This window comes from Ixodes scapularis, unplaced genomic scaffold (genome assembly GCF_016920785.2).
Source record: "Ixodes scapularis isolate PalLabHiFi unplaced genomic scaffold, ASM1692078v2 PGA_scaffold2__306_contigs__length_199485367, whole genome shotgun sequence".
Taxonomy (NCBI): domain Eukaryota; kingdom Metazoa; phylum Arthropoda; class Arachnida; order Ixodida; family Ixodidae; genus Ixodes; species Ixodes scapularis.
This window is the reverse complement of record NW_024609857.1, coordinates 23,027,552-23,042,088: the sequence shown is the minus strand read 5'-3', so window position 1 is coordinate 23,042,088 and position 14,537 is coordinate 23,027,552. Positions and strand designations below refer to the sequence as shown.

The window sequence follows — 14,537 nt, the reverse complement described above, 5'->3', positions numbered from 1 at the left end:
GAGCTCCGGGAGAAATAATTAGTAGGTAGACGAATAGTGAAGTGGGCCTTTGGCTCCACTTCACTATTCGAACCCTTTCCACCGCGAAAGCCGAACGCCGGACGCCGACGCTCCGCATTTTAATGCGTTCGACGAGTACAGTGGAGACGAAGGCAGCTATGTTGAGCGCAAGTTCGTCTGCTTCCTTTGCAGGGGTTGTGGTTACGTCAGAAAGACGCCGAGATCTGATTGGCTCTGATTGAGAGATAGTGGGTAGACCTCAAGGCAGCTTGCTTTGAGGTCTTCCTTCATTCAGAGCCAATCAGAGGTAGGCGTCGTTCTGACGTCACCACAACCCCTGCAATGGAAGCAGACGAACCGGCGCACGGCATAGTTTGGCGCCTACCCACTAAGCGTTCTAACCACAGGGCTCGGCATTCTGACGTCCCAGCGCGCGCTCTCCGTCTCCTCCTTTCCCTCAATTTCTGTCCGCATAAGTTTGACTGCTCGTACGTCACACAAAACGACACGGTGTTCGCTGGGGACACGATGGCTGAATTATCCGCAGACCTACGCCTCAAGTACGTTCGGAGCACGTTTCGCTTCATACGTGGTATGTATGTTTGGAACCTGTCTGCAGAGAGTTGTTGTAGGACCGATGTGGCCGTCACGCAAGAAAGAAAACAATGTCTGCAAACTGCCTTTCGCATGATGTATTAGCAGTGTGCGACGCCGGAGGATGACTCACGAATGTATAGGAAGCGTTAACATGCACGGAAAGCCTCGTCGTGCACGTTTCTTAAATTGTCAGTAAAGCGCCGTTCACACACTTGCAACCGAGTAGGACCGAGAGAGACGCGACCGGTTTTAACTCTTGCGACGGCGTAGGACCTGCTCCGCTCATAGCGCATGCGGTCCTATGTCGTCGCAAAAAGCTTAAAAACCGGTCTCGTCTCTCTCTCTCTCTCTCTCTCTTTCGGTCCTACTCGGTTGCGAGTTGTGTGAACGGTGGTATACGTTTCTTTGTCTAAAATACTCACTCGTGTATCAACTATTTTTTTTAAAGTGCGGCTCTTGCACGTGTTCGGTTCCACAACGAGTGTTTCTACGATTGTGTGACGTCATAAACGTGTAGTCAGTTTTCGAACGTGAGCACAGAACAGGCTCTTCACAAGCGTCTGTGAAACGTCGCTTTCGTGCAGAAACGTCACGCGGAGTCTTATAATTCGGTACGGCGTGCAGGCTGTCTCTTCTTCGCCGGTGCGCCTCTGATGATATTCGCGGTGAAAGTTCGCGAGGGGCGCTGCTGTTTTCCTCACTATAGAGTGCCTTCATACACACGCGCGCTTTTGCTTGAGTGGTGACATCTCAGCCATTTTTCCGCCCAATCGTTTTTTTATGCATTTTGAAGCGCGCGCAATCCGGTGTCACTCAGCTCGAGCGCGTAGCTTTGGCTAATGCATAGACGCCATTTTACCGCCCAAGTCACGCACCGAGTGCGCGAGAGCGTCACGCGCTGGCACATTCAGGGCAACAATGGATGTCTTCACCCTCAGACAGGCAGACATGTAGGCACCCTACCTCACTATGGGTAGCGCACGTGCTACTCGCGCGGTTATGTTTTCATTTTCACAGTGACTAGAAGCTTGGCATCGCACGTGCTCTCACTGCTTTCACCAGCAGAGGAAGTTAAAGTATCCTCACTCTGGGTTGTGAAAAAATTCCAGAAGGCGGCGATAGCCAAACTTCCTGCCGTGAAAGAAGAAAAACAAACGAAGAAAAAATTGGGGTGTGTGCATGTTTATACAGCTTAGAACTTAGTCTGCCTCTACGGGCGACTTGTCCCTCAGCTCTAGATGAGCAATTTAGCCAGCGCAGTACAACCGCTAGCCTGGGGACTTTGACGTGCATCACGCAGTAGTGATACACGACCGCACGCCGATACGATGCCCATCCAGATCGAAATGGGCAGGGGTGGGGATTGAACCCAGGATCCATGGGTTCTGCAGCGCGAGCTTTCGCCCCACCTGCTGGTGTGCACTAGCCCACTCGGCCACCAATCCCCCCCCCCCCTTTTTTTTTTTTTTTTTTTTTGCTAAAAATAATAATTGAAACGGGAAGATTCCTGAGGGGGAGGCTTTGCTCGGCTTGCTGCAGAAACACTCGATTCAGCACGTATGTAACCGTAAGCGAAGCTTTTCCTGGGTTAGCTTTTCCTGAGAAAAGAAAAGAGAGAAATAGAGAGAGAGTGAGAGAGACGAAGCGTGGTCCTAGCTGTCCACAGGAATGCACAATTTCCGCTGCTAATGCTCCTCGTGCATCTTACGCAATGCCCAAAACGTTGCGGGCCTCCCGCTCGCGCATCTCAACTCCGAGAGCTTGTTAATTTTGAGGTCTCCACTAGGTTGCATTCTTGATCATCTGCGTTTGGTTATACTTCGGTGCGCCTAAAGTCATAGCGGAGCCGAGTGTTGTGAGACGTACAGGCACCGACGCACACTGAATTCGCGAGGTCACAAGACAAATTCACTGTGCTTCATTGGCTTATTAGCCCGCGACAGCCCAGGCAGTAGAGAGGTGGTGCTACTTTATTGGCGCCATTGACTCGCAGCGTCGGCTGGCGCTCTGGCTTATAGTGAAATGAAGTATAGCATGCATATTATTGACGCACATTTTCATTTAGTTTATGCTCAGTTTGTACATGGCAAAAACTTCACGAAATTCTTACGTTGCTAATGTAGAGCAAACGCGATCTGTGTCAAGCCAAACGAGACAACATTTATAATGTGTCACGCAAAAAAAAACAAAAAAAGATTTAGACCATTTTAGCGTAATGTGTAACTGTGTCATCATTCATACCAATCACACTAACGATCTTTATGTCACTGTCGGCGGCACGTGTTCAAAGTCGCCTGTATAAAGTGCGCTCGAAACTTCTGCGATCATTTCCTACTTGTTGATCAGTATTGTGTTACTCTATTTTTTCTTTCACTCCTACAAAAGTTACTGTATTGCTATGCGTATGTAATAATAGTAGCGCGCCCACGTAGCAAAAGTCACTCGTAAATCTAACTCATCAATGTATCAAAAGTATTATTAGCATTCAGCGTCATCTAACGCAGAACCAACCGAAATGAAACGAAGTGTATACTCTCCTATTTCCGGATGTTTGCGGCTGAAATCACGTTTCAAGCTCTTTACCCATTGCTCGTACCAAGCGAGCTTACCCGGAAGGAGAATTTGTGAAGACTAACACCTCCGACGTCGTGGCATTGTTGGATGCAAACAACAATGTCTTCAAAGGTTGGTCAACAAAGTCCCAGTTTCATGATATTCGGTCGAAAGGCGCATTTCACAGCTAAGCGCCGACGTCGTCGACAAGCTTCACGAGGGCCTAAACAACCATAAAGCATTCAGGTTAGCCCTTGGGGAATCTACGGATATACAAGAGAAGCCGGAGTTTGCAATCTTCGTTCGTTATGTTTCATCCCACGAAAGCGTGAGAGAAGGGCTCCTGGTCATGGTTTCCCTCAAGGAAACCACTCGTGGTGTTGACATTAAGAATGCATTGTTAATAACGTTGGAAAGGTTCGACGTTCCTCTGCAGAAAAGTGTCGGTATTTCAACCGATGGTGCGTCTGCTATGGTTGGTAAGAATGCGTGCTTGGTAGAACTTCTGCGGAGCGACCCCAGCGTTCCAGATTTTCTCCGAATTCATTGCATCATCCATCGTGAGCACCTGGTGGCGAAGCGCTTCAGCTACGAAGACCTTATGTGAAGCTCCGTCCTTCGATTCGTCAGCTACGTACTTGAGACTTTGATGTACTCATCATAAGCTTATAGTTTTTCTATTTGCGTGTTGTGCAAGTTGTATAATCACGAACGTGCTTAACATCAAGACTTGGTCGTTCTGAAGCACGGAACAATAAATACTTATAATTATTATTATATTATTTTATAAAACTCAATTCAAAGTTTATTGCGCTACATTGTCACGGATAACGTAGTATACGCGCAGTGTTATAGCCCTCCATTGCTACGAAAGCACGTGGTCTCACGTGAAAGACACACCAAACGAAGCCACGCGCTCGCGGAAGAAGCTTTGACAGCGTTAAAGCGCACGGTGGAAACTACTTTCGACAACGTGAGCACAAAAGTTGAGGTTCTCATGAAGACGTAACGCTAGATCGAACCACGCACTCATTCTACTAAAGTGGTCGTTCTGTGAATAAATCCTTGCATCCTCCCCCCCCCCCCCCCCCCCTTTTTCCTTCCCCATTTCTCCCAATAACGCGCGAAACAGAGGCTGCCAATTTCGAGCCTAATTCGCGCACTTGCAAACAGTCTTCGAAATCTGCGTGGGCGCCTGCGTGCAAACAGAGCGATTCCGCAAGACAACCGCACAAGCGGGAGGGGCGTTTGCTCTGTCGGTCGGGCGTTTGGGTCAACAGCTCGAGGCTCTGGGTTTCTTCAGATTAAGCGGACTGAAAAAAGTTTTCTTGGTCGGCGTCCGTCGAAGTTGGTTAAGACCCCCTCCTGAAAATTAAGCCTCGTTCGCCGAATGCTCGGCAGTTCGGCAATGAAGTGCCCTGGTTATCTCGCAGAAGGCGCTCGAGTGTTTCGCATATTCTAATTTAATTCAAAGTCGAAATTTTGTTTTTGGTATTTGCCTGTGAATGTAGCGATTAATTAGATCCGACTGGAGCTCACGGCACGCGCCGCGTGGATTTCCTCATCTGCCTTCTGTGTTTTTTTTTGTTGTTTTTTTTACGTTTGTAAAGCGCTGCTTTTTTAACAAATGTTGTAAGTACCCAAGCGATGACGTCAGCTCCAAGTCCCTGCCTTTAAGGCGTACTTTAAAACCCGTTCGAGCTATAAAAAAAATAGTCTACTTTGCGCTTAGTGCCGCTGATGTTGCTAAGTTTCGCATGCGCGAGCAAACAGCTAGGCTCCTGTTGGCTCGGCTGCTAAAAAAGCTCGGCGAGTTGACTTTTTTTTTTACAGAGTTCTTGACGTGCGTGAGCTCTGCTTCCACCCCAGCTTTGCAAGTTTTAGTAATACGGTGGCAGCGTCGACCGGCGGGCCGGTCAGCGCGGGCCGGTCAGCGCCGCGTCACAAAATGTCAGTGAGACTGAGCTCATCTTGTGTGCCCACGAACGCGATCACTCTCGCCGCCGCAGCGCTGCGTAACACGGCGCTGACCGGCCCGCCGGTCGAGCTCCTGCCGTGATATATTTAAAACTTGCAAAGCCGCAGTACAATGGGCGACACTGTTCCCACGAACATGACATCGGCACTTTGTGCGCAATCTGCTTCGGAGGGGCGTCACGATAAGATCTGCGAGAGAAGCTTCGACTCCAGCACGCGCTCCTTGCCTTCCGTCGTGCTTTGCATACGCGTGCTCATGCGCAGCCATCGTGTTACCCAAGATGAAAAGCTAGAGCTTCTACTGCACATTTTACGTTTTGTTACAGAGAGTAGTTTTAACGGCGTCCCTTCAATTCTAAGGCAAAAGAAAACGGATATTATTGCTAAGTGCCGCGCATTGTACAGTACCGGCTGTTTTTGAGAATAAAGAACCGAGTTTCTCAGCCCGCGTTAGTAGACGCGCTACGACCGAATGGCACTAGTTCGGCATTCTTCTAACGTCGTTATGCCTTTGCGGTTTCGTTGATGAGCCTTACCTTGCTTGGGCCCCCAACATACCATCAGATAAATCATTTGTTATGTGTAGAGGTACGCACTGATAATCGTACAATGACGCCTGCTTCCCTTCCTCTAAGCAATCGAGAAAAAAAAAGCGATGAAGATTTAATTTGGAAACTTTGTTTGAATAGAAATAGCATACATAATAGCAGTGGTTCTCAATCATTGATGTTTCGCGGACCCCTTGTAGAAATGCGGAGATGGTGGAGGACCCCGTTCGGGGTGCGGGGATTTTAAAGGTATAGGTTATCATGATAATGATTTAATAAATGAATATAACTAATTGCTAGTGTGAAGTAGACTCATCTCACTGACATACACACGAGAGTACTCACCCGAAAATTGGAACGTTTTTTCTCAACGTGAAGAAAGACAACTAATATTGCCGTGCTTGACTGTTGAGACCGGGCTTCGCGGACCCCTAGGATGCCTTAGCAGACCCCCATTTGAGAACCACTGCGTTATATAGAAGTGGTGGCGTCGTCCCAAGTCGAGATACTTCAGACAACGTGACGTCTCGGAATATGATCTGGCTGCGATAAATAGTTGGTCTGTTTTATTGTCAGCTAGTAGCTTTTCATGACGACCACGACGCGACGCACTGCTAAAATCCTTAGCAGACAAAGTATGCCTGTAGCGTTACACACACACACACACACACACACACACACACACACACACACACACACACACGCACACACACGCACACACACACACACGCACGAAATATATCAATGTATTTATTAATATTACCCTAAAAAACGATTTTGGTATGAAAAGAGTCAAGTGCGACGGGTCAAAGCAAGATCTTTGTGAGAATGGCTGTTTTGAAAAGGGCCAGGGGAGAAGGGCGAAGCGAGAACGGGCCCAAATGAGGAGAGTTGGAATGCGAAAGACGAAACGGGGAAAGGGCCAAATATGACGGGCCAATACGAGAAGATCTTTTTGAGAATGGTTGTTTTGAGAAGGACCAAGTGAGAAGGGCGAAACGAGAACGGGCTCAAATAATAACCATACCCGACGAGCCATTCAAACAGCGTCGCAAGTGCAACGTCACTGATCTCATCACCTTGGTCCGTGGGTGCATTTTTGCCTTCTAATCCAACCAAACGCATAAAGTACGCCGTTTCGTTGCGGTTTTAGCCCACCATTGTGCAGGGATTTCGCAGAGACCAACAGAGGGCAGCTTTTCGAAAGGGGTTTACAATCTAGTCATCGCAGGAAGCCCAAACTCCGTGAGATTGTGACGATAGCGGTTGCGGACAGAACCAACGTTATTAGAGTCTTATTAATCTACTAACCTAATATTGTTATTCTAATAACGTTGGACAGAGCGCGAAAGTTTGAGGACATGATGTTACCTACATCGGTAAATAAAAGAGAAAAAACAAGACAAGTCTCCCTATAGTTGGGGTCATACTGCTCATACACCAAACACAAGTCACGGGTGGTTCGAATGCCGCGTGCCAAGTTTCCTTCTTGAAGTCATTGCCATACGGCATTCGAAGCACGGATCTCGCGGTGAGTCGCGGTCGGATCTGTATGCAGACTGTCTTCTGTATGACGTGTAAGCATTGTGATCCGGGTTTCTAAACCGCTAATATCTTCAAGAAATATTGTGGCCACCTTTAGAGTTTACTTTATTGAAAAAAGGAAGACTGCCAGCAAGGAAGAAAACAAAATTATATTTTTTTTCCGCCCAAGTGTTTCTTTACTGATACTAATGCCACATGCGTGAACATCGTCAGTTCCTGTTTTGACGATATTAGGCTTAGGTGGACGTCGGCTCATAGATAAAGGTTGTCATTTCCTTTCGTCTTTTGATCCAGGTGACGTCACGTTTTCGAACTTTCGCGTTCCACCTCAACCGCCAGCATCACATTTGCACGGACTTTCAGCTTCCTGCGATGCGCAGTTTATAAACGCAAACCTAAAAACAGAAAAAAAAAAAGTTTTTCTTTGAAAACACCTGATACAGCGGGTAAAATGGGGGCTATAGGTCGGCTTGTTTGAAACAGCGTGTTATTCGAGACACTTTGGAGTAAACCACTGCCAAGCCTGGAACGCCCCTTGGGAGTAAAATAAAATATTTTAGGACGCGTCCCGGTCGAGTGTCATGGCGCTCGCTGATTTTTTTTTTCTCACGAACGCTGTCGCGGGCACAGTCACATCGGTCTATATAAAATTGTAAATTAAAACAAGATAAAAAAAAATTTGACAAGCATTTTGAGGTGCGATCTACACGTGCCTTATTTCAGGGGACGCGCTAATTATTCGAGCAAGCTTGCTCTCTCATCCGTCGGTTGCTCAAAAAACAGCCTACGCATTCGCAAAACTTTCCACCGAAAGTAGTTCGTACCCCCCCCCCCCCCCCCCTGTGTGCCAAAATTATATATTACCGATTAGACTGGCTAGTTACAAGAATTCTATATGGATATAACAAGCTAGACAAGTCTGTAATATATGTTTATTTTGTTTTGACATGAACAATTTTTGACGTGCAATCGGGCCACTATAATGAGTGCATGATTATGACTTTACTTGTTTTATTTTCTACTTTGTACAAGTTTTTTTATTCATTTTTTATGACAGTGTACTGCGTTTTAGGCTTAGTGCTATTTGTGAACACATCAAAATAAAGATGATTATTATTATGATCCAACGACGCGGCCTGGAAAATGTTTTCAAAAAACATTAATTTCGAGATGCGACACTGAGCTTGTCGTTTTACATGTTCGCGTCATTCCCACTGTCATATTACAGCTTTCTTTCTCGGGTCTAAACGTAGTTCGTTTGTGTTTAAGAAGGGGTGTTAACTGCAGAAAAGTACAGTGCTCACTAAACATGTACGGAACACGCGATCTCTCTATTTTCTAATGGAAGCACTATCCTGACATCAGCCGAACAATGGCTTTGTGACGTAGCACAGACAAATCCACCATCCCCACGTGCTATAGGTGAAGGGGCAGTTGTTTAGCTTCCTCCGGGACTGCGCTGTCACGGAAAAACACTGAGCTCGTGTGCTCCAACTTTAGAAAACACTGCGCACGCGCAGTGTTTTTTTTTTTTTTTTTTTACTCTAAAACAATATTTGTTTTACCTCTTTTACGTGTTGTTTGTCGCACAATTACAACCAGGCGTGTGACATCACTAACTTCGTGTGGTTTACTCTAAGGACACCTCGAAAATTATTCAAGTTTCCAACGCGAGGAGGCACTCGATGTGTGGGTTCTCGGTCTTCCCGCTTCCCGCGCCGAAGATACTAACTTGAATCTTGCTGACGGGACGTTATAGATTGGAGCCACGTGTTTGGGTTCCCAGGCAACTAGTTCCTTCGGGAGCAGCATCTAATAAGAGCTTTAAGCCGCTGCGTAAATATTGACTCGCCGCTAGCCCACGATAATCAGACAAACTCGCGAGAAAATTTTGCCATGTCGGGACGTACTCTGGCGTCCGACGTAACTTGGGAAATTACTTAAGGTCACACGAGAGAGAGAGAGAGAGAGAGACACAGGGAAAAAAGAGAAATTAGTTTCTATTCACAAACACGAAGAAGGCAACCTGCGTAAGGGGGAAGTATGGTTGGGGGCTAGAGAGCATACGGGGTAGAAAAGCTAGAAACAGCATAACATACACACACGCACACACACAGAAATACACACACACATACACACACACTATATGTATCGAAGCGGTATTAGGAAAATGAACGAGTTTTAGTAAGATAATTAACCAGCGCTTGTGTGGCTTATTTCTATTCTTAGAAGCTGACCAAAACCGAAGAAGATGGTACAGTTCCACTTTCTTTGCTTTCTTTTTTCTAGCGTTAGTTGTATCTTCATCGCTTTCCTTTAAAGGCTGGTTCACACAGACCCGTTTTTTTACGTTAAACGTTGGAACTCGTGTTTGGATTGAGACTCGTGTTTGCAGACTGTCTTTTGTATGTTGTCTGAGCAGTGGGACCCCGGGTTTGTGGTTCCTATTTGTGACCTCATAACCAAAATTTTCATCGCCTTGACGTCACGAATTTTAATTCCGGTAGCCCAAAAGACACAGTGGAAGCTTAAAATCACCGCATTCTCACACCAACACCAGAATTGAAAATCTGACGTTGATCTTACCTCTGTCGATGAAAGCAGACAGGATTCTATCAGAGACGTCACAGTGAGCGTTTGACCAATCGTGGAAAGCCCACCACAGCTACTCTCTTGGGCGTACACGCGTTTGTTCTTAGGCCAGTCACTAGTACCTGCTGTAAGGACTGTGTTACTGTGGTCACCGACATGACTAGAACGACAATGAGGTATTTGACTGTTCTTCCTCCAGCGCGAGCTTCTTGCCTTCGATAATGCATTGGGGTCTCGTGGGCTTCGAGCGTGCGCGTGCAGCCAAAGCACAGAGGACGGCAACCAAAACGTGCAGGATATCAGAGGAGGCGCTCTACCGTTTCGAAACTGTCAGCGGCTTCTTAAAGTGTGGTAACACCACCCGAGACCTTGACCTGTTTTTCTCTCTAAGTTTCGCACTATTTCTCTCATCTTTTTGTTTCCCGATTTGTTCCTTCTTATTCTTAAAAGCAAGGAAAGAAACTCAGTCACTGTCACATTATCTCGTGACGTATGAATAAAAAGAATCAGTCATTCACAGTCAGCTCTGCATTCGCTCATCGGATCGAAGTAAAGACCAGGCACGCCGCGCTCTTACCTTCTTTCATTTTCTCTCTCTCTCTTTCATTATAACCTTTACTTGCTTCGCAGCCATCCCCATTTTCCGAAAGCAGACCACGTAAGGGGCCCGCCCGCGTTTAAAAGGATGCTTGCCACGAGACGGCGCAACCGTTGATCAATGTCTCCCTCAACAACAGACGGCCACAGCGGACGCGTCAAAATTCTCTCTGGCGCACGCCCGCGCGCCAAGCGAAAAAGCGAACAAAGATTTGGATAGAACAAGTAACAAAAACACGGCGAGAAGTTTTGTAGCGCCAGACTCTACTGTCGATTGACTTCCCTGATACTCGTACTTTTCCGTTCGAGAATTTGGTTTGCCTCTTCTTGGTCTTCTAGTCGCGTGCGAGCGTTTAGGAGGAAAGTGCGTGTCGGAGGAGAAGAAACGGGAGACCCGAGAAGTCTGCACAATGGCCCTCTTTGTGCTCTTCCCTACGACGAGCGCACAAAGGGAAAATCCATTTGGAGTGCCCGGCGCGCCACGCGCACCCCCGCTGAGATGCGAAAGAAATTCGTCGCCGATTGATAACTTGGAGAGGAAATCGAACGGGCCGAATAGTCCAGAAACCCAGTTCCCAGTATTGCGTTTATTTTAATTAAAACAAGTTACAAATATTTCTTTTTGCTGTTTACGGTTGTTGCTAGCATTTTTGTTTTGAGGGGTGGCCATCTCGCGGATTTGCGTACGACTTCCTGGGGAATCTGGACCGGCTGTGGTCGTGAGAACTCTTCCCACTGTTTTCTGCCGTGCAAGAGACGGGCATGTGAGATTAAGGTTGGACGTAAGGCCAAGATGCAATCATCTGCAAGTGCAAAGCATCTCTAAGATAAAGGCCAGGTTGCAGTTGGCTGTTTTTGAGAAAAAAAATACCGAGAAAATTTAAAATGTCGTTGCTGAAACCGTGCGTCTATACCCACCACCGCTTCGCGTTTCCACGGCTCTAAATATAGCTTGTGCATTAAAAAAAACTGCACGACTCTTAGCTTTGAAAAAGAGAAAACGTTCGGTCAAACGTTCGTAACATACGGTAACCATATTGTTTAAAACGTTCACAATCTTGAAACATTATGCTAGATCCTCTGCAAAAGTCCCGCTTTGATACAAGCTGGCTTCTAAAGTCAAGATGTACTTACCATAACGCGCGTGGCATGACAGAAAGTGAGTCTCGCCGTCTCAGTCTCACACTTCGTAAATCAACCATTCTGGCAACAAACAAAAAAGTAACTCATCAACTGTTCTTTGTATCTGTGTGCAGAGGACGCGTTCCCGGTACGCCCGCAGAGTCTTCTAGACTCCTCCCCGAACAGAGTGCTGCGGTGGCGATGAGGTGTGCTCAATCCTCCCATCCGCTGCTGCGGCCCTGGCTGTTGCTGGCGCTGCTGGTGACGGACGCGGCCTTGGGGGCCCGCCTGGGAGGCTCCAAGGCGAGCCTGGACCTGTCCGACCTTTGGAAGCGTGGCCCTTTGTCTCTGCGGAGCAGGGGTCCCGTGCCGTCGCTCAGCATGCACAGCCGGGACCACATGCCGTCGCTGTCGATCGTGAGCCCGCTCGACGTGCTCCGCGACAAGATGATGCAGGACATCATTGAGCGGAGCATCAAGAACAAGATCCAGGCCAACGACAAGATCCTCAAGGACCTGGGCAAGAGGAGCGCACCTCCGGCCGCCATCGGAGAGGATGTGGCCGTTAGTCTGCTACGGCGCGACGACGACAGATCTTCCTTCAGCCCACAGGTAGTCTGCTAATCTGCTTACCGTTTACATGACTTGCACATGACGTCATCGTACGAAGGTGTAGGTCATTTATGCTTGTTCTTGCCAACAAAAACAAATTCGTGGATTCAATAATATTAATAATTAGGGTTGTGTTGATATTTAGACAGCGTGTCGTTGGTCAGCCATTTCAAAGTTGTGACGAGTCACTCGCTGTAGATGAGAAATTTAGCCAATGCAGTACAAGCGCTAGCCTGGGGTCCTTAACATGCACCACGCAGTAGTACGTGGTACAGAACCGCACACCGGTACGATGCTCATCCAGATCGAAACGGGCAGGGGTGGGGATTGAACCCAGGATCCCTGGGTTCTGCAGCGCAAAAGAAATGCTGTGGGGTAGGAAGACCTCCACAATGGCTGCTGATGTGACGTCATTGTAAGCCATGTATACAGTCAATCGACAGGAAGCCATTTCCGCGCGCAACACAAGAGCCGGAAGCGACTCTTTAAAGCAGTGGGATACCGTGTCACGCGGCGCTAATGAGCGTCCATTAATTGAAAACTTCATCCAATAGAAGTAGAGTGCACTAGAAACGACTCTAACAGGAAGTAAAGCTGCCACGCGCCTAAACAATCAATGTGTCTGATCTCCTCCGCCATTTTGTTATGTGTTGCTGGACGCCTGCCAAGAGCGGGTTCTGTCGGCGTTTTCTTGCGACCATCGAACTCGTCGGTCTTGGAAGACTATAACTCGTAGCTAACAACAAAACGGTCGAGCCGGTGCATGATTCGTACAGTCATAGGATCCTCTATACTCACAAAGCCTGGCAGTTCAACGAAGCCATAGAGTGCCCGGTAGCGGATTTGGAGCGCGAGTATCTGGTAGCACAGGGCCTCAAAGAACCATCTCTCGGAAAATCTGGACGACAGCACACAGCTTTTGCAGCGGCGAGAACCCGAAACACACTTGTTCGCACGGGAGAAGAGTGTTTCGGCGTCTCGCCGCAGCGGGGCGCCAGTCACGTGGCTCTCCTCTCATCCGTTGTCTGCCGCTCCACCTTTTTCCATTTCGGCGGCCGCTTCTAGTGGCGATCTGCCAGGCTTCGTCGGTATATAGGAGGCTATGGTACAATTAATACTTAGCGCGAGCTTCTCGTCTGCCAAGAACCTTCGAATAGATCTGTGATGGTTTTTGAAGTTACGAAAGCGTCGAGAAATCTCATCGTCAGCACCCGCTCAGCAACTGTCACGTGAAGCAGAGGTATATATTTCACTCGAGCTACAGTCGTCGACAGAGTGAGAACGGCAGGGAGGCCTTTCAGTTGTCCCGCCTCCCAGCGCAAGCCCTTCCATAACCCTTCGGCGCCTCATGGTCCTCGAGCGTCCTCGATCGCGCAACCAAAGCACGGCCAAAGGCAACGAGCAACCCTGTCGTTTTCATCCTTTCAGAGACGACGGGTATTTATTGTCGTCCTCTGAAAAGTATAAATGCAGGTTAAGGCATATAGTGACGAACACTGAGGAAGGAATGGGAGGGATGGGGAAAGAAAACGTACACAACACTGTCTTTTTTTTTCCTTTTTTTTTTTTTGTTTGTTTGTTTGTAGGGGATATTGTGTTCAGATGACCAGGGTGACGGGAAAGTAATTTCGACAGGACGTTAAACAGAAAGTACAATTTTCAAAGGGATGTTGACGTTCAACAAATATTGAGGGTTCTAGTTTCCTAGCGGCAAGAAAAAGAAAAAAAACTCTAAAAACCTAGCTTTTAGAGGTTTTTTTTTATGGCAGAAAAGATTGAAAAAGAGAATGTATAGCGGAATTTCTACGGAAGAACCCTGGAGCACAAAACCTATCTCAAAACGCGATTTCCAGCTCTCCGGGCGGGTGAAGTGTCTTTTCAATTAATTGGTGCGCGGGGAGGTGGGTGCAAGAAAATCGCTTCAACTTTTACCTTTTATTTAAAATTTTGTTCAAAACATTTGTTTTGTCTTCCCGACAGGAATCCTTCTCGGACGAACTTCTCTGAAGATGGTCTCGCAAGAACAAATCTCATCTCTAGGAACTCCGGAAAAAGAAAGCAAATGCGTCAGAAGAACGAGATATGGTTCCTCCTCCGACCCCAAATATCTCTCTCACTCTACCTCTTTATCTCCATCTTTCTCTATTTCTGCCAAAGAAAAAAAATATATACTGCGAAACAACAACTAAAAAAAAAAACTCGCTTTGGAGAAAATCAAAAACACGTATTCTAGCCTGCCCCTTTCTGCCTCTGTACAGCCAGACTCCCCAGAGTTAAGAATATTATGCCGAATGACGACGTTCAAAAATTAATATATAAATATAAAGAGAGAGGTTTGAACATACTCAGACACACACAGACACACATACAGACAGACACCCACACACACGCACG

General features: G+C 47.2%; 1 protein-coding gene across 1 annotated transcript in view; it reads left to right on the top strand.

Annotated features, from left to right (window-relative positions):
- The window catches only part of LOC8031592, a 268,422-nt gene extending 254,174 nt beyond the window's left edge, over positions 1–14,248 (top strand). Inside the window, exons 2-3 of the mRNA XM_042291243.1 lie at positions 11,666–12,143; positions 14,124–14,248. Coding sequence (XP_042147177.1) covers positions 11,733–12,143; positions 14,124–14,150 — 438 coding nt within the window. The 5' untranslated portion in view covers positions 11,666–11,732 and the 3' untranslated portion in view covers positions 14,151–14,248. The remainder of the gene's footprint in view (positions 1–11,665; positions 12,144–14,123) is intronic.
- The last annotated feature ends 289 nt before the right edge of the window (positions 14,249–14,537 follow it).